This window comes from Nanorana parkeri, unplaced genomic scaffold, assembly GCF_000935625.1.
Source record: "Nanorana parkeri isolate BGI_ZX_2015 unplaced genomic scaffold, ASM93562v1 scaffold2, whole genome shotgun sequence".
Lineage (NCBI taxonomy): Eukaryota > Metazoa > Chordata > Amphibia > Anura > Dicroglossidae > Nanorana > Nanorana parkeri.
In genome coordinates this window covers 1,265,430-1,289,494 of record NW_017306270.1, presented here as the reverse complement: position 1 = coordinate 1,289,494, position 24,065 = coordinate 1,265,430, and the positions used below count along the sequence as shown (strand labels likewise).

Sequence of the window (24,065 nt, the reverse complement as noted above, 5' to 3'; positions counted from 1 at the left end):
CTACTGTACCTCAATGGGAGCCAAATCCCTCTGTCCCTCTTTCCTCAGTTGTCTCTCTTTTTGGTCTGATGTACAGATATCTAGGAAAAGGTTCAATTTAACTACCAAAAATTTTATTATGCGCTAAAACCTTTATCTTATCTCTTAATTATCTTGTTTGCTCTTTTGAAAAGCCAATATAAAGGAGAACTAATAGAAAACAGCAGTTCTGGGTTTAACCAATCATTTTTGGCATATACATTCTCAATGGTCCACATAACTGGGGGATGTGGCAGTGGTGTGTCCATTGCCTGAATACATTGTGCTGGAACGTGTCCCTCTTTCTCATTTCAGAAAGTTGGGAGGTATGTATGCATATATGTTAATATGGGAACCCGGCTATTTGCCCTTGCCACTTTCCAGTAGCTTTGCCCATTATTGAGGCTCCTAGCTTTGTAATCCTTTGAACAAAAAAAAAAAGTGTTACTAGGTTTTATAAAAGAGGTATACATAAACACTGGGATTAATGGAATGTACAGACTGAGGTAATTGTGAGCAGGTTAATGTTCATTGACTACACAGTTATATGGTACATTTGGTTCATTATGATTGGATTCATATTTATTATACCTTGGAAAACTGTGATGTGGATCCGCGTTTCCTTATAGAATTAAGCATGTGTACTGAAGTGCCTATGGGCTTTGTCACAGGCATTTGCTCTAAGTAGCGGATTGAGTACTCCCGGAGTTTACATTTTCTGTTAAGATTAGAATTAAAGAAGTGAAGTTAAATGAGGACATGGGGAGATAGGGAGTGGTGAGAAGTGTGAAAAAAAAGACTGAGATAAGAATAGGGGAACAAGAGAGCAAAGGAAAATTGGGAAATTGCATGGAAAAGAATATAGAAAGAGATGGAGGGTACAAGAGCTAAAAATCTGCTAATTTGATTGTAGGCTGCTGAAATTGTTAATAGCGTGCTATAAAGCACTTTTGAATGTAAATCATTTGTCAGAGGGAACTGTATTTTGAGGAATTTTGATGAATGTCATTTAGTATGGCTGTTAACTGCTCCTTGATCATTGCCAGTAATACTTTAGATTTCCTAAAAGCAGGTTGTGTTCACGAGCCAGCAATTGTGTTTGCCTAGGCGCAAGAAAGATGAATGTAACAAGTTTTCATTCATGCTTGTTTAGGCTCGGAATCTCCCTTTTTAGTAGGGCTTTCTATGCGTATATCATAAGATTGCAATACAGGAGGAAATGTTTGAAGTTGCAAACATGAATCCGAAGTTTCTCTACATATTCATACTATTCTATAAATAGGAAAAAAGCACCACGCCACTATTAGACATTGTAGAAAGGTGTGGCAATGCCCTTCGGTGTAGTATAGCAACTTTGGCACCCAGGACTCTCAGCCAGGGGGCTGAGAGGGTCCAGAATGTGAACCATGTTATAAGGAAGAACCTAGCTTTTCAGATTCTACCAGGTTTTCCTAATTGTAGCAGGGATGTGGAGCTCTGAAGCTTTCTAAAGGTGCCCATACAGATGATTATCGTACGATAATCGCGGGTGATCCCATGATCGTACGATAATCGGCAGGTGTATGGAAGGCGTGCAACCGTTTCTACTGTACGGTCGCACGTCTTTTGTGTTCCGAGCACGCTGGAAAACCTGCCGAAAATCGTAAGGTTTTCGGCGGGTTAGTGGCGTGCTCGGAAGACAAATGCCGAAAGTGCCCTGCCCGCTCAGCATTTGAATCTTCGGAAACCCTCCCCTCAGCGGGGAGGGCTTGTGATGATCGCAAGTACAATCTGCCTGTCCACGATGGGCAGAACGTACGAGATCGTACGATAAATTTGTGTGATGGTTGTAAGGTGTATGGCCAGCTTTAGAGCTCTGGGTGGGATGACATTTCCAGTCCTGGGGCCAGGTGTTGCCATTGACCAGCCTGGGCTGATCAGGTGGCTTAGAGCAGCCTCATTAAGAAGCCAACCGAAATCTCAGAGGAGAGAGTTGTGTGTGTGCAGGAGTCACATGTCCAGAGCAGCAGGTGCGTGCTGGATGCACGTGGAACAGCCAGGGGAGGCTGGGAGAGGTTGGGAAGGTCGGTGACCCTAGGACCTGTTGGACACACTGCTGAGGGAACAGAGTGAGGCCTCAAGAGGGGTGAGTAGTGTGAGTATCACACAGAGGTGTGATGAGTGGCTTGGAGCTGTGGAAAGCTATGGAGCAAAACTAAAGACTGTCATTTATGTTGCTGCAAAAAAGCTGATTATTATGAGAATGTTGGCTCTTTTTGTGTAACAGGGGAAGTCTACCCTGTTGTCGGAAAATACTTTTTTTGTGTTTGCCATAATGAAACCGCATTTCCTGACTGCAATCGAGTGTAATTCTTACAACATCCAGAATGAGTTTGTGTGAACACAGGGGTTACAAGGACCCTCCTTCTTCAGGGCTAGAAGCCAGAACCTGGGCTGCTGTCTCTAGGAGGTCAGGAGCCCATGTTTTGGCTGCACAACCCTGTGCAACCAACACCTGGGCTCCCTACACACCTGGGACAGCAGCCCTGAAGAAAGGGGACCTGTATAACCCCTGAAAAATGTTAGCATATCTTGGTGTTTACAAATAAACTAATTCTGGTTGTCTAATTGTGATGCTTTTGTCCTCCAATCTGTCTTCCACAATAAAAAAAAATTGAGAGCAGTCCAGACCATTCCCCACAGTAAGCAAAACTAATAAAAACAATGGAGAGTTGGAGTTCCAACAAAGAACTCTTGTCTCACTGAATGTGAGCTAATCCAATTTCTGCGAATCATGATTAAAGCAAAACAATTTGCTAACAAATAAGTTTAATTCTTTAATTTGCACTTTTTGTTCACAAGTTTAATTTGCAAAGCTATTATCAAAGCTCAGCGACTTGCATGATGTGTAAAATCAGTGGAATATTTGCCGTGTATTTAGTCAGGTAAATTAACATTGTTTTCATCATATTTAGCTCATCTTCCTAATTACAGTCTGGATTGCAAATAATTTTTATTTATACAGCTGCAAGTAAGGCTCGAGTCCAGGAGAAAAACCAGAAGTGATTATATGATGTAAATCTCCAAACTTGACAATTATTTGGGATCAGTTGAACAGAAAAAAAACAAATGCTCCTTTTACTAAAGTTTTGGCCTTTGATCCAAGCTAAAAGCCCCAGCCTAACAATAGCATCAATTCACTAGGGTATAATGCCAGAAAAATTATTATTTTAGGTCATGTGACTGTTATTTTCCACCCCCAGTGGCAGACATTGCTAAAAATAACATTCAGTTTTTCAAATAACAGTGCAGTTCCCTTAATGAATTAAGCCTACTGTCATTGTCATGTATAAGATAAAGATGATGTTAGTCCCTTTCTGTAGCCATCAATCGACAGACTGCCCAGGAATTAAGGGGCAATCTCTCCGAAGGGTTCACATGCAGTTTTAAAAACAAAATAGATATTCTAAACTCATAAAAATGTATTTCTAGAAATGTTATACTTGTGATCACTTGTATTATATATTATTGGATAAATCTAACTCCAAGCTCCATTCAGTGTTTGTAATGTGATTAAAAGCCTTCGCACCTGGTCACAAAATGTCTGCTTTTGTCCTGACTTCAGTCAATGTATGTTTTGTTTTTCATTTTTATGTTCCTCTCCAGGATGTGGAGTGCCATTAATATTTGCTGATAGAAGGAAGTATTCTGCTTCCCTTTTCTAATCACATACAGGGTTATTCACAAAAGGGTGAAGAGTTTGGAGAAGCCAGGAGAAGTGAACAATCCAGATCATACCTGCATATTTTTTATTTATGGGCACCTATACTATCAAGCAACATGCTTGATAGATGCATCCTAAGAAGGTTACATCACAGTGCATTGCTGGGAAATCTTATCTGTAAACTGCACAATCTCACAAGATCTCAGGCATTTTTTCGCTTTAATTTATGTGCATGGTCTCACGTCCTAGTTACATGTGCCAGAGTTCCAGGAAGTAAAGATAGATGGATTAATCTGCCCTTAGTAAAAATGGCCTCTGTAAGAAGAATGGCAAGACAAAGCAAAATAAGGAATGCAAAGAATTAAAAGCTGGCAATTATATAGAAGTATCTGTTTGTAGATTGTCATTACTAAATATTTCTAGAGGTGCTATTCCCATAGACATGGGAATAGCTAATGATCAATCAGCAATGGATGTGTGCCACAGGTCTGTTTAAATAGGGCTTCAAGAGGTCCCTTCCTGTGCGACTTTGCATGCGCTTTTAAATGTGCCCTCTGATGTGCATGCGCACACACATATTGTGCATATTTGCCCTTTGTCCCTGAGAATGGGTTTTCCAGACATGCGCATAAGGGCGCACGGCAATCTGGGCATGCGCGGATCGTCTCCTTCAGCCATAAATGAGCTAAGAGTGTACTCTGCATGGTGCATGCGCCCTACGGTGTACACAGAGATCAAAACATCACTAAAGGTAAGAGGAAGAAGTTTTTGGCCGAAGAGACTTTACATGTCCGTTCTGCCAAAAATCCCTACCCCCTAGCATTTTTTTTTAACTTTCAGAAGGCAGGCTGTGAAATGGGTGGTACAGCAGTGCCTTCTCACAGGGTATGGTGATATGTGTCACTGCATTCAAGGAAGTAAATGTGCCGGATTCTTCATACAGTAACTTTTTAAACTAAGATAATTCATTTAAGTAGGAGTTGGGTAGAAATAATTGAAACTCAATGCAAAAATGAATAGATGATTTTAAATGTTGGCCATAGATACACTCTAATCTCAAAGTACTAAGCAGTAAAAAGAATCTCCGGTGCATTCTACCCCTGCCGGAAGAGTTCTCTTCTTGAAAAAAACCCTTACGGATATTTGTGCTGAGTGGCAATAATCCCATTTAATGACTGGCGACCAGAAGGCACCCGTTGATGCCGTGTTAATATGCTGTGTACTTTCCTCTCCCTTAATAATGAACTTGCATGCATCATTATATCGTCCTAATAATCCAACACAGACAAGGTGACAGCCAGGGCTATCCTTTGCTTTGTTTTACTGAAGGCATAACCTCAGTGAACCTCAACTCACTGCAAACACTTGTCAGGAATCATAGCTCCTGAGGTTTTGTATAGGTTACATTACCACGGCGCTCTAGAACTGCTAATTAAACTACCTGCTGGAAGTTAATATCTGCACCACTTCACCTATGCTCCACATAACTATTTGGTTAGACATTCAATTATTTTCCCGGTGTCTCTGTCATCCATCATATGTCCTATTATGTTGCTGTGTCGTGTTTAATTATTCTTTATTTCTTACATCTACCTATCATTAAAGAGCTGGACTATTTTGAGCTTGTATGTACACAGGAAGTATGGCGGTTTGTGTGGATTGAGACAGTTGTGCATTTTATGGCTCTCCGCTTTAACCTTCATCCGTCTCCCCCCCCCCCCTTCCTTCCAGCCTGCTAACAATGCATCTGTATTAGGGGATTCGGAGTTCATGAGTCCTGCGGGACATTCAGCATCTTCATCAGAATCTGAACAGATGTGTGATGGCACTCTGAAAGTGACATGTGCACTTGAGATGATCATTCAAGAAAAATGTCAGTAGCAATTTTATTACAAGAGGATCATTCATAGGGAGGGTAGACTTCCAGGCGTATTCCATGGCTATACCTGGGAGACTCAGTTTTTAGTTTAATTTCTAATAATTATGACCCCCTGTTCAGTGAATGCTGGAAGATCTCCCTGTTGTCCTTCAACTAGTCATAACTGAGCAAAAATAGGAATCTGAGCAGTCAGTTGACAAGGCAGTACCTGTCTTTATGTTTTTAGTGTCAGGCACAGACAAAGTATTTAAGCAAAATAAGGGGGTGCATGTACTTCACAATGCTTTAAAACTAGGGGCAAATGTATAAAGCAGTGAACCTGGCATTCACCAAACAGTCACTGTAGGTAAACCATCCAGGTCCATGTTTTTTTTGTAGCAATTGATTTTTATTGATATATAATAATACAAGTACAACCCTACATACGGGTGTAAGAACATTTGCATAGCAGAAAAAGAACAGCAAATACATAGTAACAATGATATCTACTAACCAATAACCAGCACACTCGGAATATACGCATATTAATTCCCCATATCTGACAGTGGAGAGATGCAGTCATTGCCCGAAGATCATTATACAGTGAAAATGAGAAGTCAAAACAAAAAATAAGAACACATGTTTGGGTATCCCAAATTGGAGCGTGGGAGGGATAGAACATCCAAGAGGTCCAAAAAAACATCTAAAAGACCCAGTGATCCTGCTACCTTAGACTCGAGGTACCACTTCGTATATTGGAACAGTGACATTAAAGCCTCCAATTGTCCGGGTGACAACTTGGTCAGAAGGAATGGGGACCAAGTGGCAAAAAAATTAGAAGTGAACTGGCCTCTAATTTGTCTAATGCCATCAATTTGTGAAGGAGTTCCTTCAGCGATGTTAAGAAGGGGGAGAGGGTATTAACCAGTTCATCAATATAGTATTTTTTGCTACCAGCAGACACAGATGATCCCATCGGGAGAGGTATCCTGAGGCACATGTAGAGGAGGATGGGGCAGAGTGTGAAATAAACGATGTTCACTGGCCTTTGCATCTGGATGGGGGAGAGGGAGCCTGCCGGGTGAGGGGACTACAGCCTGAATCAGGGCAGCATGAACAGGGGGTGTCTGATGGGGAGGCCCTGCATGTCTTTACTTGCTGCTGCATGTGTGCATTAGGGGACACTGAACTTTTGAACATCAAGGAGCATCCATTGTAAGTGATTTCATGAGTGCTTAAAAACCTTTTAGTGGCCGTTTACAAAAAGAAGCGAGGGTGTGTATGTTTTATAAATGTTAAGAAGAGGAGGGAGGTGTAGATGTAACCATAGCAATGAGAACCAAAACTATGAGGCCTGCAACACCTAAAGCGCTAACAGTTTGCACAGCGCTTTACAATATAGAGAAGACATTACAATTACAATACAATTCAAGACAAGATGGTAGGAGGGGCCTGCATTATGGCAGGTGGCTTTAAAGGAAATGGAGTGTCTATTTATTAAAGGTATTTATATAGAGCTGACAATTTATGCAGCACTTTACAAATTATGCATTCATAATTCATATCAGTCCCTGCCTTCAAGGAGCTTCCTTGCAATTTAAGGTCCCTACTCACACATACTATGGCCAGTTTAGACATGAGCCAATTGTACCTACCAGCAGATCTTTGGAGTGTGGGAGAACAGCACGGAGAGAAAATCATACAGATACTCTCTTGGGCAGGATTCAAACCGAGGGCCCCAGTGCAGTGCTAACTACTAAGCCACTATGCTTGACTCTGGTATACCAATATACTTGTGCTTTAATGAAATGTAGTTCCATTTTACCATACTCACTGTGAGCACTGGTTTAATCACACCACTATTCCTGGGGAGGGAACATCTTTGCTTTGGGTTCCAGTGTACTTTGTCCCGATACTGACTCTACTAACCAATTAAAAAGCATATTGGCAGGAAGGGGCCAGCAACCAGAAAGCTAACTTGGTGATTGCATGGCAGTGTGTCCATTACAATGGGTGGAGGTAGCCCATTGGACAACTGACTGTTGTATCCACTTTCATTCTTGAGTGGGTGCGTGCTTTGATTCAGAAAGACGGTGTGCTGGTGACTTCTCTTCCTTTGCTGCTTTTGGAGGTGCCATCCACCAATCATTTGCAAAGTTTTGTGTGATCTGCTTATTTCAAGACATCAATAAAGGCGCTTTAATACACGAAGGAGACAGAATGCTGGTGACTTTTTTTCCTATGCTGTTTTTGATGGTGCCATCCGTCATTCATTTGCAAGTTTTTGTGTGATATGCTTATTTCAAGACATCAGTAATGGCATTTTGATCCACAAAGAAGACGGTGTGCTGGTGACTTTTATTTCCTATGCCATTACAATGGCTGTTCTACAGAAAAGCTGTGCCAGTGTTCATGCCGCTAGATACAGAAAGTGCTAAATTATACATTTTCTTCCCCCCACAAGTTCACTGTAAGGCAAAAAAACAGCATGAAGGGTTTAGTATCAGAATTCATCATATAGTAGCCACAAATTATCTTATACCAAACAGGCTACAATAAACCGAATCCGGATGCTGGATAACTGTACTGTGCAGGTCACCATTGTTCTTTATGAAGCAAATTCATAATGGACACATTCATTTAGCTTCTAGCGGGAAAAAAATTGTGTGTTCTTTTATAATGTGCGCTCAGTCATTTGCATTTCCTTCAAGCGGACAGCCTGCTGAAATACGGCGCTTTTTTGTTAAGATATACCGTTTTAATGAGTTGGAAATTAGTTATAAACTGTATTTACTTGTTACATTACACGCTGCTATTCGGAAAACACATGAAGACTGTTTTCTTTTTCAATTTATTTTTTTATTGGGTAGACTAGCATAAAAACATAAAACTTCTTGGCTTACCGTGTTGCTGTGATCAGTAATTGTTAGCTGTTTGATCCAGACTTTCATTGTAACAAAGAATAATGGCTTGGCCTATCTTCATTTTCCACTGGCACATTAAAGAATGTAATGCAGCTCATAAGATAGTAATGCTCAGCACATAATGGCTGCTGTAATTGCCTGTTTTCAATCAACTCGCTGCAGCCGTAGCTCTATCATCTTTCCAGAAATGCAGCTGATCATAAAAATGTCAAATAATGAAATAAAATACACACAAATTAACATTTTTTTTAATGATTTTAATTCCGGAGCTCAGGGTTGCTTTGCCTAGCAGCAAAACTCTGAATTAAAATCTGGACCCAATCTCGCGTGATAGCCCATGAATGCACAAATCACTTTGTTGATGTGCGATTAAAGCAAATGCTGTTTTCTAGTTTTGGCCTAGTCGGCACGGCACACATACATTTGTTTTCACAAACCAAAGAAGGGTATTCAAAGTCGTTGGATAAGTCCCAAGTAGTGATGACCGGGGATAGTCCGGGTTCACCCAAGCTGATGCAAAACTGTCACTGATACACCACCTTCCTGGCTCAATCAGTTGTGGCCAGAACATTTTCTATCCCACGGCTACATGTCACAAAGGGATGGGGAATATCCCGGCCACAACTGATTGGGTTGGGAGGGAGGTGTGTCAGTGACAGGTTTGCAGGGGCTTGGGTGAACTCTGGTGATCTTGGTTAGCACCACACACCCACTCATCACTGCTCCCAAGCAACAATGAATTGCTTAGCATGGCACGTGTATGCATTTGCAAACTTTAGAAGCATAGCAAAGTGGGACTCCAGGCAACAAGGGTGAAGTGCCACCAGTTTCGTGACATACACACATCCCTTCTAGTTGGCAAGATCGCGCCGCTACTTCCTGGGACCAGCTCATTGGACAGACTTGATGAAGTTGATCAACTGTCTAATCAGGAGACCAAAGGAGGAGTCTACGTGAAGCTGAATTGCTAAACCAGGAGGATGGATTGCCTAATAAGGAACAACATGTGTCACCAGGCTGATTGTGCAGGAAAGCTTGTGTAAATCACAAGACTGGATACACCGGATTTTATTGGCAGGTTAAGCAGTAAGGGGATGATTTATAACAGGGTTATTCACAAAAGGGTGATGAGTTTGTAGAAGGCAATGAACAATCTTGGCCAAAATATCTAATTTGGAAACAATCTCCAATTCAGCTCACTTTCCAGTTCAGCTATGTTGGCCTAGATTGTTCACTTCTCCTCTCTTCTCCAAACTCTTCACCCTTCTGCGAATAACCCTGTTAAAGTTGCACCCAGCATATAGTTAGATGGATGCTGTTTGCATGGCTTGCATCCATAGATGGCACTAATGAGTATAGGAAACCATAAGCACTATCTAGGGTTGCTAGTGCCATGCAAACAACATCTGCCAGGCATTGTTTTATAAATGAACCCCTAAACGTATATAAATATATTGTGACAGGGGGCTGTTTGCCTTGAATTTTGCTATGAGGAATTTATTTATATTATAATATTCCCCCTGAAGATTAAACAGGTAAACTGATATGCAATATGCTGGCAGCATAGAAATAAATGTAACTGCATTAAAAGCCGTCAAAGAAATGCAATGGTCAGCATTGCTGCCTCACAGGGGTATGGACAATTGTGTTATGTTGACTACTTTGGATATTGCATACTATGCTTATATAAATACTGCTGTCATATAGGGTGATCCAGTGTTGTACAGGTGTATGCAAGTATACTGGAAATATGTAGGTTTCTGTGTCCATGGCTTTGTAAGCTCAGAGCAATAAGAACTAATGTGGCTACATATAGTCATATCATTACAAATCCAAAGTAGGTCTAGAGGAACTCATGTGTCTTGCAGTGGAGATGAGTCAGAGCATCAGCATTTTATTGTTGACGTTTCGATGGAGCTCACTCCATCTTCCTCAAGACACTGTCCTATCATTATAGAATGCCTCATAACATTCTAATTTCTGTTTTTCTCAGGGTTGGGCGCCGGGAGCATGCAGATCCCTTTATGGAGGAGCTCAATCCTGGAGATGCTTCTGAACCGGATGGACGAGGAACTGGTTAGTAGAATTGTAGTGTTGCATAAGAAAGGAAAAGATCAACTGTTACCACAATCATATAGACCAATTTCCCTATTGGATACAGATATTAAAATCCTTGCGAAAGTATTAGCTAATAGACTATCAAGGGTCATTCACACTATAATACATCCAGATCAGGCTGGATTCATGTCTAATAAGTCAACCGCAGACAATGCGCGTAGAGTTTTCCTCAATATACAAGTTCCTGTGGATCAGACAGGAAATAGAACCTTATTGTCTCTTGATATCGCTGAGATAGCTAAGGCCTTTGCCCCAGCTCTCTTAAGTACTGTATAATTCCCCATGCTGGATCCCCCAATGTTTATTTAGGGGGGTTAATACAATTTTCCGAGATGGTTATAAATACTCTTTTCCATACAACTTCAACAGGGGGGTGATTTCAAGGATGTATGCACATCTTCTACTGGGTATTTTATCTAAATCCCCCTTGAAATGTAGGAGTGGATGGGAATCAGATGTGGGGGTCAATGGAAGATGCCCTCTGGAAAGAGGCATTGCAGTGGGTCCAGTTGGTTTCAACATCCGCTTTACATAGGCTAACACAGGTGGGCTAGTTTCCCTAATGGTAGCAAAATAGTTTTTTTTATTTCAACATGCATTGTTATTGACATCGCAGTTGGATCCCCCAAATCCAAGCTCAGATATTTACATGCTGCAGCAATCGGCAGCTAATGCCTTCTGCCACTGTCCTCCCGGAACAATCACTCACCTCCAGGTCAGATTGGGTACTTAATATGAAAAATCCACCAATTAACCAATGTAACACAAAACATTATTTAAATGTACATGTTGTGTATGTGATCATCAAACCCTGTATGCCACAAACACTGTAAGGCTCTGAGTGAATGTCATGAACCCATCCTGGTGATAACTGTGCACCACATGTTTAATGTGCACATTAAAGACCAACTCTAGGCACAAGATGAAAAAAGCTGTCCGTCCCCCCTATTGCAAGGGTTATGTGCTCGGTAGAGGATACAAAAAGAGGAGATATTACTTACCTCACCCCCTGCTACAGCAGGCTTTGGTGCTCTCCTTTTCGCTCTGACGCTCCGTACTGTGGGCAGTCCACTGGAGTCATCATGTACAATGCAGGACTATCAGCCCTGCATTGTCCAACCATTCCCTCCAACCATCTCTGGTTGGAGGGAATCTACCAAAGCATAGAATAAAGCAAGTATTACTTTTTACTCCTGGACCCCTAGACGTAATGAGCAGTTAACCTTTACAGAGCCACTGCAAGGGTTTTTTGTCTTGTGGCTGGAGTTGGGCTTTTAAACAACAGCTTGGACAGGAGATAATATAATACACCCAGAGACTTTTACATTTTTGCCCTGGAAGTGTACCACTTGGTACCTTTTGGCTGTGTCACTATTTTTTAAGTTTTTTCTGACTTACAGGTACACTTTAAGCTTAAACTCCCCTAAACACTATGTGTTTCTAAAACTCCTCTAATTGCCCATCTGCCAGATGGTGGGATGTACTTTGGGCTTCCCAGAGCACTGACCCAGTGCTGCCACAGCTCTGTTTCTCCATCACTGCAGCAGAATTATATTGACAACAAAGACAAACCTAATACCTGGGGAACATAAAAATGAATCATGGGTGTTTTGCTACTTAGAAACCTGTACTTAAAATAAATATGTAGACTGTCATTCCTGAATAGTTTCTGAACCCCTGTCTGAAAACAGGAATGGAACAAGAAAAGTGAGACTAAAATCAGAAGTCCTAATGCTTGTTCTGGGTCAGTGACTGAGAAAGCAATGAATTCAGGGAATTAACATGGAAGCTAAGACACTAGTTTTCTTAGAAGGAGGGGACAAAAATGGGAGAGTCTATGTTCTCTCAGCACAGGTTTCCTTTAAACTCCGTCTGCATTAAAAAATAAAGAGGGGTTGTTGAGTACATAATAAAAGTGTATGGGCAACACAGTGGTTTAGTGCAGCCTTTCTCAACCACGGTGTTGTGGCACCCCGGGTGCCTTTCTGGCTCCCTCAGGGGTGCCTCATAATTTTTGCACAGTGTCATGCCTTTCCAGGTTGCAGCAATGTGAAGGGGGGCTTCTGATGTGAAGAGAACTTCTAATGTGAAGGGGGGCTCTAATGTGAAGGGGGGTTCTGATGTTAAAGGAGGGGGCTCCTTATATAAAAGGAGCTCTGATGTTAAGGTAGGGGGCTCCTAATATAAAGTATAAATTGTTGGCGCTACCTGTTATTATAAATAACAGAAAAGTGTTTACAAATTGTATGTTCAGTTTACATTGTACATCCCCTTGTGTTAGTCCCTGTCAATTTAAAGTCATTAGTACCATCAACAGTTAATTTCTCTGCAGAGAATACAGATTGCTAATTATCTGTCTGCATTGCATTGTGATTTAATATCAATGGCACCCCCTTTTAAAAAATATTTGTTATTGTCTTATTGTTAGCTGAATCTGCGGCACTATTAAGTGTATTTTTACAAATATTCCAGGGGGTGGCACTAGAGAATTGTGCATTGGTTACAGTTTTCGAGCTTATTAATGTTGTTAATGTTAAGTCATGCTTTCTGTTCAGCGCTCTCGTTTTGTCTGTAGATGTCATCCTCTGTGTATGAATTATCTGTACAATCCTTCCATCTAGCACTAATCCCTCAAGTGTGGTACATTTCAGGACTCATAATGGGTTATCACACAATCTGGGCTTTTTTAATTTTATTTTATTTTAAAACATCTTGTTCGTAAAACTGGTTTTCCTAATCCAGATTTATGCAAAGAATTCCAATTAGGGGCTCATATTCTTAGAAGGACGGCTAAAAAGTAGGACATTGTTACCGAGATTAGTAGAGGTTTATGGAAAGGAATGTTAATTACTTTCTGGTTTATAGTCAGAGTAAATAATTATAACACTTGTGAAATACAGACGAGAGCTTGTACAAGATATCTTTTTGGTACTTTTTTTTATTACAAAGTTGTTGTTTTTTTATGAAGAAGAAGACAAATTGAAAGTCAACCTGTCATGAGACATAAATACCTCCTTATGAATTTGCCATATGTCTGGTTGATTTGCTGGTGGCCTGGTTCCAGTACTTCCTACGTCACTGACCCAGAACATTTATGTAGATCAGAGGTTCTAACTTCAGGTATGGTCTGTATTTGAGTCGGAGGGGTGATTTTTACTTCCCTGCTCTGCCGTGCCTGTGTGCAGTCAATTTGCAAACATAAACCAAATCTATGCACAATACGTTCTAGGGAGAAGGTTAGATAAGTTGCTCAGCTAGTTAAATATCGTTCAGATCTCCCCCATAGGAGCATGTCACAGACTGCTGATCGGGCAGTGCATTTGCTGTATACCAAGCCAGAAAAAAAATAAAGACCTGAGTTTACATTTATAGTAATTGTAATATACGTTCTTATGGTCTTGACTTCTACAGTAGCAGGATCATTCCTGTTTAGTATAAGCGTGTGGCCACCTTTAGTCCACATCTCATGGAATTATTTTGATGAACTGTTTGTAGGTGGAGCTGTTACTGATTTTGATGGTGACGGAATGCTGGATCTAATCCTTTCTCATGGAGAGTCAATGGCACAACCAATATCAGTCTTCAAAGGTAAACAGGTGAGGATTGATTTTCGCTACTATAGGGCTGAAGTGAGGAAGAAACCACCTTAATGTGTGAATGACACTTTTTATACTGTAGGATGTAGAGATCTATAGATCTGTTCCCATAAAACTACATCCCGTTCATACTTGCTTGTACCTACAACCCAATTTATAGAGTTTGATCCTGGCACACTACCACAAATGCATGTTTATCACTAGCTACCATAAGAGGCCATGTGGTCATCTTACATTAAACTGCCAGGTTACTTTATAAAAGACTGCCATGATAGAGAATTGTAAAAATTAGAAGAAAATGAAGTAGACTGAATGCAGGTGAGAAGGAGGTCAACTGCAGGTTTAATGCACCTGTCAGTCAATTCTTTCACAAGCAAGAACCTCTCCATATTAGGTGAATATGCCAAGGTAGATAGAGAATAGCTATAATTATGCATTGACTTGGACCTGAAGTATAAATTGCAGAAAACCAGGTTCATGTGGCAGACAGTGGCCACCAGCAGTGGAAATGGGGCCAGGAGTATTCTCTACTGCAGATCATTCAGGGCACTCAATTGTTTGGTGTCTAGGAGATTAAAGTTGTGGTCAACGTTATGTAACAGCTTTCCACATTCTGATCTGTTAGTAGAAGTGGTTTATTGCTAATACACGGCCTGCTGTATAATATGAGAATATGCTTCATTACAGTCCCATTTTAGATAATGGGGTTGATGTACCATAGGCAAATATGCTGTTCACTTTGCAGGGGATTTTCTCTTAGCTTATTGAATGCGGTGAAAATTCACTTTGCAAAAACAATACCCAATCACATGAAAGGAAAAAAAACAGTATTTTTGTTGCACATCTTTGGATGAGGGAAGTCAGCAGAGCTTCAACTATATATTGAGCATAGTGGGGCAATTGTGTGCATTTTATGGAAAAGGAGGAATTTAAGGGGGACAAAAGAAAGCCCTCTACAATACTACGGGTAAGGGACATTTCCCTGCAGAATATACTGTACATACCGTATAGTGAATTATACGTTTTTTAACTTAAAGGATAATTAACCCCTCTGAGTTTTTTGCATATATCTACAGCTAGCAAGCAGTAGGTATATGCAAAAACATTTTAAAAAGTCACCAAAAAGGTTAAAACTTACCTGTGCCTCTGCCGCGCGCTCCCGTCCGAAGATCTGAAAAATTCTCAGGCGGGCGCATGCCCAGTAGAGATCTTTGACCTGGAGGAGAGGAGAGACACAAGGTAAGTCAATGTTGGTGGCATGCACCCGCACATACACTGTGGGACACAGAAGACACAGCAGTCAGCGCTGGATCAGAGACTGGCACCAGTGCTGAAGGGACTGCTGAAAACTACAGGAAAGAAAAAGATGATCAGATCAGGAGGCCTCTTTTAAGGTAAGTCCTTACACCAGCATAGGGAAAGGGGGAGGAAACAAAGTTAGACTTTAATGTCACTTTAAAGCTTATATAGCTCACTAACATATATGCTATTTTTTTCCAGGGCCTGAAAAACCATTGGCTCAGAGTAATACCTCGTACCAAATTTGGTGCTTTTGCTCGGGGTGCAAAAGTAGTGCTGTACACAAAGAAGAGCGGAGCACATCTGAGAATAATTGATGGTGGATCTGGTTACCTCTGTGAAATGGAGCCAGTGGCTCACTTTGGTCTTGGTAGGTACACAGATGTTGTTTTTTTTATTTCTGTACGGTGTGCTGAGCAGCCCTGGTCTGTCACTCGACACATTAGAGCTGAAGGGTCTTGTGCAGCTCTAATTAGGTTTTAAAATAGAAAAGACTACTTCTTCACTGGTCACATGAGATCTATATTCTTCTTGTTTTACCTACGTTTCCAGACAAGTAGCTTAGCAACAACCTGGGGTTGACAGAATAAAGGAAAAATATCAAGACAGATATTTATATTAAGGTTGTCAAACCCCAACCTGTTATTTGTTCTAACAATACCCCCCTAAAATCTATATATTTAAGGCAACTGGTTTTTGGACTAGGATCATTAGCCAGTAATTAGCTAGTAATGATGAATAGTAGTAGTGAAATTGCATTAAGGTTAAGTGGCAAATTAAACTATAATGGTTGTTGGTTATTTGATTTTAACTTTTTCGAAAATTTACAAATGTGTGTTTTACATTATTTGTAATGACGTTAAGATTATTGTCAGGGAAAATATTGTTGCCCAATGGTAGCCAAGGCACCACCAGCCTAGCCATCACTGGCCTAGTATCTGCTGGTGTTACAGCGGTTCAATGAAAACTAAAGGCATCAAAGAGGGAAAGTGAGAGTATAAAAGTCCACACTAGCAGACCTTTATATGAGCTTATGAAGCTGCCCCCTTGAGAATAGAAGACAAGAGGTTAAGCAGGCTCTGTATTGTGCTCTGCTAAGTAGTCTATATAATAAGCTCTAAAAAAATATACGTTTATTTAGAAAATTGACATTTATGCTTAATCCCACTATTGTAAAAACTAGCACCACCTAAAACAAATTTCTTCATTTTTGTTGGAGAAGGAGGGTCTGATACCCCATCAAGGCCAGATTAACATAGGGACTATTGGATCACCAGCTCCAGGACCACCAATGAAAATTGGCCCGGGGGGCGGGCCCAGACAGAAGGAAGAGGGTCCCGGGAACCGATGCAATTGCATTTCCGTAAAGGTCCACAAATCCTCAGCACCAGACCCATGATGCTCTTAATCCATCCTGTACCCCATTGGGTCTATACTGCTACTTAACTCCCCAGTACCCCTTACAATGGCCACAGGACTGCACACCTTAAAGTGTATATAAAGGCATTTTCTTTTGGTAATTTTAGAGTAGGGAAGGGTTAGACCATTTGTCATATTTTTATTGCTGACTGAGTCCCCCTACTAGGAAGAGTAACCCTTCTAATCTCTATTGACAACTCTTCAAGATGGGAAATTCTGTTCACTTTGGAGAAATGTTTCTTCATTTCCTACCGTGCTCTTGGACAGGAGGTGAATGGACATTTGCATAGCTGGACACAGACAGCAAAATATAACTTCACAGGGTTTTAACTCCTTTACACTCTATCTAACTATACAATGAAGAGTTTCAGATGTACATAAACTTTAGGTATTGAAGTTTGAATGTCCAGGTCACTTCCACTACCACACATGTAAGGGACCCACAGAGATCTGGCTACAGAACGGGTCATGCCGCATCTAAAATGTTTCTGAGATACTTAGAGTGGTTTCAATTACAGGCAATACTCACTTAAACTGTTACGATTATTAAAGAGCATTAATTACAAATCATGTGTGTAGATCCATTTTATGTGATGCCCAAACAATGGCATGAAGGGTTTTTCAGCTTTCAGTTCTTTTAGTACTAGCCTAACTAAGTTACAGTGAATCTTCTAGGGGACACAAGAATGAGCAGGGCCGGATTTCCCACAAGGCCAACCGAGGCCTGGCCTTGGGGCAGCAGGGAGTAGAGGGGCAGCAGGGGTATGGAATTCCTATCTCCTGAGGCCCTGGACATGCAGTTCCGGGAAGTTGCTTTCTACATTTTGGGGAAGCAGGGCTAAATGTACAGCGGGGTACAAGTGATCTTGGCGATGTTGCCGAGATCACTTGTGTGCAGCCTGCATACAAGGTGGCGCATTGAGGAACCTGGCATTGGGGCAGCAGAAAGAGAAAATCCGGCCCTGAGAATGCGGTATCATCATTCAAAGAAACCAGTGACAACGATAGTTCCTCTAAAAAGTGTTCAGCTTATCATGACTTTGCCCTGAGTAAGATGATGATCTCTTTAGGATAAGACACCAGTGGAAGGATCAACCTCTGCTCTATTTAACTACAACCAGATTGCTCTGTAAAACCTCAATTGATGCTTCAGTAATTAACGTCTGACCTATAATGGAGCCTTGTAACTATGACAGCATCCTAAGGAGTTAATCTGTGCCCACAGTATGAGGCAGCTTAAGGAGCGTGTTAAACATTTCAACTTACAGTTCAGTGCGCTGACTAGCAATGAGATGAGAGAGCTGCTGTGTAGTCATTGGTGGCGTCACCAATGAGTTAAAAAGTTTGGCTAAGCTAAAAGGTTTGTTATTTTAGGAATTAAAACAAAAAAAATAAGCTTTGATGGTCTTGGCAGCAATTGAGCTTGCTCTGCTCCCCGTCTTTCATCTCATTCCTTTCTGCTTGTTTCATTAGCAAGGGATGAATTCTTGGTAATTGGGAGTCAGGGAAGCAAGGGATTTCACAAGGCGCTGCCTGCATTAGGAATTTATCTGCCATGACACAAAGCAATGGTCATATCATGCAAAATGTCACAGACAGGAGAAAACAAAGGCAGTATCTCAAGGAAGGAGGATGTGGCCTACTTCCTCGATAAGATCTGATAATCAACATTTACAGTCACCTGAGTGAGCTTTATTAGTGTGCTTATTCTTAGCGAGCCCCAGATATCTGAATTTCACATTCACAGATTAGATGGGTGACTAAAATTCAAACTTTCCTTGCCAGATGAACAATACACTGCAAACAATTGCATTAATTTTTACTTCAGATCCTTGGCTGCTTTTGTTCCGGAGATACTGGTGTTCACTTTGTCCACACATCAGCTTTAAAGTCTAATTGACCTCAACCCAAAATCATTCCCATTTTTAGGATGCAAGAGGACACGCACTCAATGCTTGTGGCAGGCCCTCATCAATGCAAGCTGTCTGCTGTCAGAGGTTTAAAAAACCTGTCCTGGTCACTGTTGTACCCTTCGTAAGTTAGCACCAGCCTGTCTTTATGGAGTGCTCTAAAGATGACTTGCATTAAAAACTGCAATGTTTACCTTCCCCCCGGTGTTTACAGCATTGACCCATTATGTGACAGTACACTCAAAGTATAGTCCTCAGTGAAGAGATCCTTAAAAACCATATCTGGGCAAACCCAAAAACTACCCTTGCATTGGGACTACACCCCTCCCACTGCAAGGGTTAAGTGCTCGTTTTTGTTTAGGCACTGTAGTAAAGCGCCGGCTGTCTCCCCCTGGGCTGCCAGACAGTTCTCCACAGCCTCTTATCCCCTTTGCTCCAGCAGCCCAAGGACCACTGACATCATCACATCTAATGCAGGTTTTATAAACCTACATTAGACATGAGGATGTCAAGGTGCATGCCACAAGTCAGAGCGGAGGGGGAAAAGAGGAAAGCACTGACCACTGGGGGAGTGGGGATCAGGTAATTAAAATTAACACTTAACCCTTGCAGTATGGGGGTAGCCTCAATGCAGGGTATGTTTGTGTTTGTCCGGAGATGGGCTTTAAAGCCCTAATATTGCCAAAACATTTTACATGTTGGTTAGAGTGGGAAATAGGTAAGGTCCTCTCTCAGGTTTCCATTGCTGCCTGCATCTCAGTTTAGGAGACTGACTACTGGGTTGACCTGCTGTTAAGCTTGATGTGTCTTTTTGCAACCTAACTATGACATAGACAGCAATAATAAAACATATAAATGATAAAAGCAAGATCGGTATTTACTCTGTAATCCTGCTGGAGAGATTACCTTTATTTCCAATGTATTGACAACACAGGGAGATAGGAGAAATTTAATCACAGACAGCAGTAAAGCCCTGACAGATTAAAACCTTCTCCACTCAAGAACAAACCAAAGAGAATTATTTTGGCTGTAGTTGGACTTTGATCATTGTTAAGTACAAAAATCCCAAAACTCCAGTTTTACGGAACTGAAACCTTTACAGAGGAAAGTATAGGGTCTGCCACTGTTGGCCTTCCATTATGACAATGCTGGTTACTTGGCGTGTCTGCTTATGTAATGGGTTCAGTAATTTAACCCAGAAGAAATGCCTAGATCAGTGATTCCAGGTAAATGACTCAGAAGAATTTGAAGCCAGAGACAGCTAAACACCTAGAAATGTCAAAAGTAGGCCAGGAATTTGAATGCATATTTGAGACTGAGTAACACTTACTATTATGAACTCCTTTTTTACTACTTTCTGTGTTATTTTTACCTATGATTAAATTATCTACGTTTAGTTTAACATTGATATCCCACTTAGAACACTAAAAAGATCTGGCATACAAGAAGAGCTGCTGATTTTTTTTACATCAGTAAGCAGTTGGGTTCAAATGTGGCTTACCATACATTCAGCTTATTGAGATAATCAGCTCTGGGTGAAGAGAGGAAAACTTTCAAGGAAACCTGTCTCATAACATCACATTTGAATAGGGCAGGACACACTGACGTACGAGTTTTGTGTAGGCCACGGGGTCATGGATCAGCAGGAGAACTTAATCTGCGCAAAGCGTGAGAACTAGTGACATAGCAAAAGACTTCTCTACCACACAGCAAAGCCAAGCACTCCCCTGCACTAATTCACACAAAGCACATCCTAATGACTAAATGCATCAATCCTCAGAGTAATTCCCCTAGATGTTGCTGGTTTTAGGACCTGTGTAGTTTAAAAATCTGATAAGTAATGCCAACTTTCTTTTTTTGCTTTCTTCTGCAATCTTGGTGGTTTTGAAAACTTTGGTGATACAAGCAAAACATCTCCAGTAAATATGTTTCCGGTAGTAATGACATGCTGGAAACAAGCACACCCTGCATACATTTAGCTAAGCTTTCCCATCCTTTCCATCCCATTTGATTCCAGGCACCCAATTGTAGAATACACATTTTGAGGTAACCTTGCTGCTGACTGTGTCCAGTTCTAGTCTGGAGACATGGATTCTCTAAACTGCAGCTAAACATAATGTGTTATTAAGGGGAGACGAGGGGAGCGGCCTTTTCCCTCACTCTTGCATTGGTTATCCTTCCTTCTTCCTACACACCTTACAATTAGAAACACTGTCACATTTTTAGTCCTGGGTCCCCCACTAAAACACTAAGAATAGTTGCCATCCCCCCCTTTCTTTTCCTGCGACACAAGGACAAAAACGTGAAGAGAATGGTGTCACCAGGACAGGAAGACACCAACAGCTATAAAACATTGACTGTTGCTGTCTCTAACACCCCCCCCCCCCCACCAATTCGAGTGATTACCTCTCCTTCTGACTCCCTGTCACTTCTTAGACAGAAAGTAAAGGGTTCAGCTGTGTTTTACCTCTAGCTGTTCTCTGTAGTTTTCACTTTGCTCTGGGACTGTTAGTGTAGCTCTATCCAGATCCCCTCTCCCCTGTGCCTGCCTCTGTAACTGCCCCATTATGGGGTGCTGCTGCCATGCACCAGCATGTGCTGCAGTACCCGAGCCCCTTTGCTGATTCGATGGGACCCGGTACAGGAGGACTGTCTGTACCCCCGTATCAGTGGCCCTGCAGATAGGCAACCTCTTTAGCAATCCTGCCTGTGGAAATTCAGTGCAAATAAAAAAAGTAACTGCGTGGTTACAAACTTTTACAAGCTTGGATAATACCCAAACTTTCTGTCAATTCATCTTTTGCCCCTACAAGCATATTTATACAATGTTTGCTTTCCTGTAGGGCTGCTTATGTGCAGTGTATCTGAATACGTTTTCTTTAAATCTGCACACACTCTATCATTCTATTGTTCTTCACCTTCTACTGTGCAGATATTTTTATCCAGGTTGAATACCGTTTCTGTTCTGAAGTTTAAAAGCCATAGAATAATTGCCACCTCGCTGTGATCAGGACTCCTCTGTGGGTGTCACAAAATGTTTTGTTCTTGTTCCTTGGATGGCTTTGTGCAAAGTTTTCTGTAAATTAATTAAACGTACAGCACTGTGCATGCTGACTAAACTGTATACACCTGGGTTATTTCACTTTTCTAAGCAGTATTTGACCTCAATAAATCTTACAGAGCTTGAATGAGAAAGCTTTATCTTTTGTTGCCCTTCTTTGACACCAGGCTTTTATTGAACTTGTAGTATTTACAGCTATGGCATAATATTACCGCGCCTACCGGTACAGCATTACTGGTTCATTATGTAAATGCATTCGTTTATTAAACAATCAGAGTTTAATTGATATGATGACAAAACAAACCCGCACAGCCCCCTAAATTAGGTTGCTCCACAGAGCTGCACATGACTGGTAACGGAAAGCATCAAGTCACAAGTTAGGATATTAGTATGGGAGTAAGAGCATCAGCCTAAAATCATTTTATTCCACCGGGTACATTTCCAGCTTCAGAAAATCTGTGGCTCAGAACCTCTCATTTACCTGAAGTCACTTGAAAATGACTCTGCTTGCTCTGTTTACGTGCTTTGATTTCTTTGTGCCTGTTTGACAAACAACAGAATTTTGCTAGAAAGTCATCACCGCTCCCCACTATCCCAAGCTTTGCTATCCGGGTGCAGGCTGGGAGCTCATCCATGATCAGAATGCATTTGAAAAGAAGTGTGCACAACATTGACATCACCATTAAAAATCTTTATTTAGATCCAACAGCTTGCATTAAGTTGTCCTTGCCTATCTACCGCCCGACTATGATGCGTTTCACCCTCATGGGCTTACTACAATTAAGCCTGTGAAGGTGAAACCCTTCAAAAGTGGACAACCTATAGTGAGGGACAGCAAATGTACGCTGGCTGGTCTAAATGAAGATTTTTCATGGCAACATCAACGCTGAGCACACTTATTTTCAAGAACAGTATTTTGCTGATGACTTTCAATTGTGCAAAATGTTTAAAGGATATGTAAAGCATTTTTATATGTTTTGGACAGAGTGGAAAAAGATTAGATCCTCTGTTAAATTGTTATTGTTCTCCCTCATTTGGAGGGATTCACACCTCTATTAGTCCTGCTGACCAATGCCACTCAGGCAGAAAGTGAGGGGGAATGCCAAAATTTGGAGTTGTCAACAGACCAAGAGTTGAGGATGATTTATTCATTGTTTACACCAGTTCTGATGACAACTGTTTAAAACTCACTTTGGTCAGGCTTGAGTCCCCTCTCCGTTTTTACTTTACCATGGCTTTGGCAGATGAATGGAAAGCTTTCTGCAAGACTTTCAGGAGCATGATGAGAATTTGATCTACTTTGACTGCCACCATTCATATGACTACATTGTTTATCCAACACTGAGCAAAGTAGATGAAAGCCTTGGGCTCCTGAGCAAAGTCTTGCACAAAACTTTCCATTCGGCTGCCGGAGTCCTAATGACCTCAGAGCCTAGGCTGTGGTGAGGGCTCAAGCTGCAGGCTATGGAGGAGGAATAAAACACAGATACAGGGAAGTTTATATGAGTTGCTATCAGAGAACGCCAAACATTTGCCATAATCTATATACTCCACATTTAAGGTATGGGCAGTTTTCTGATTTACAACTCTACAGTAATACAATTCATCCTTAGAGGAAAAAAGTGCAAACTACATTTAACACAATTGTCATCAGAGGGAACCCTAAAATGCACCTGTCTCTTCCAATTCTTTACAATCTGAAAGTAGAAATTTTTAAATTCCCATCAGCAGAACGCTTTTTGGTATAGTGATTGGATCTTGTCTGGTCACTTTTGTTGCCCCTTTCCTCAAAATAAGCCATACAGGTAGTGTCTGATGGTTCCCATCTCTTTTTCACAAGTATGCACATGTGTTGCTTATACCTGCTTATCATGTTGCATTCCTTAAGCTGGCCATACACCTTACAATTATCTGCAGATTTTCTGTGGTCAAATGGAAAAGGTGCAACATATTCCTCCATTTACACTTAACTGTGTGGATGGAGTCATCTCCACCTGGGCCAATCTGTTGCACTTTTTCCATCTGACCACAGAAAATCTGCAGATAAATTCTCTGGTCCCCTAGCTGTGGTGAAACTACAATCCCATCATGCATCTGTCTCTGGAAGCCATGTCTTTGTCTATCAGAGTCTTGAAATGGGATTTGGAGTTGCACCGCAG

The 24,065-nt window shown here is 41.2% G+C and overlaps 1 protein-coding gene across 3 annotated transcripts in view; it reads left to right on the top strand.

Annotated features, from left to right (window-relative positions):
* CRTAC1 (cartilage acidic protein 1) overlaps positions 1–24,065 on the top strand; it is a 416,360-nt gene that overhangs the window by 369,524 nt on the left and 22,771 nt on the right. For all 3 annotated transcript variants that reach the window (XM_018563297.1, XM_018563372.1, XM_018563447.1), the window contains exons 9-11: positions 10,497–10,579; positions 14,117–14,217; positions 15,718–15,886. In XM_018563297.1, coding sequence (XP_018418799.1) covers positions 10,497–10,579; positions 14,117–14,217; positions 15,718–15,886 — 353 coding nt within the window. The remainder of the gene's footprint in view (positions 1–10,496; positions 10,580–14,116; positions 14,218–15,717; positions 15,887–24,065) is intronic.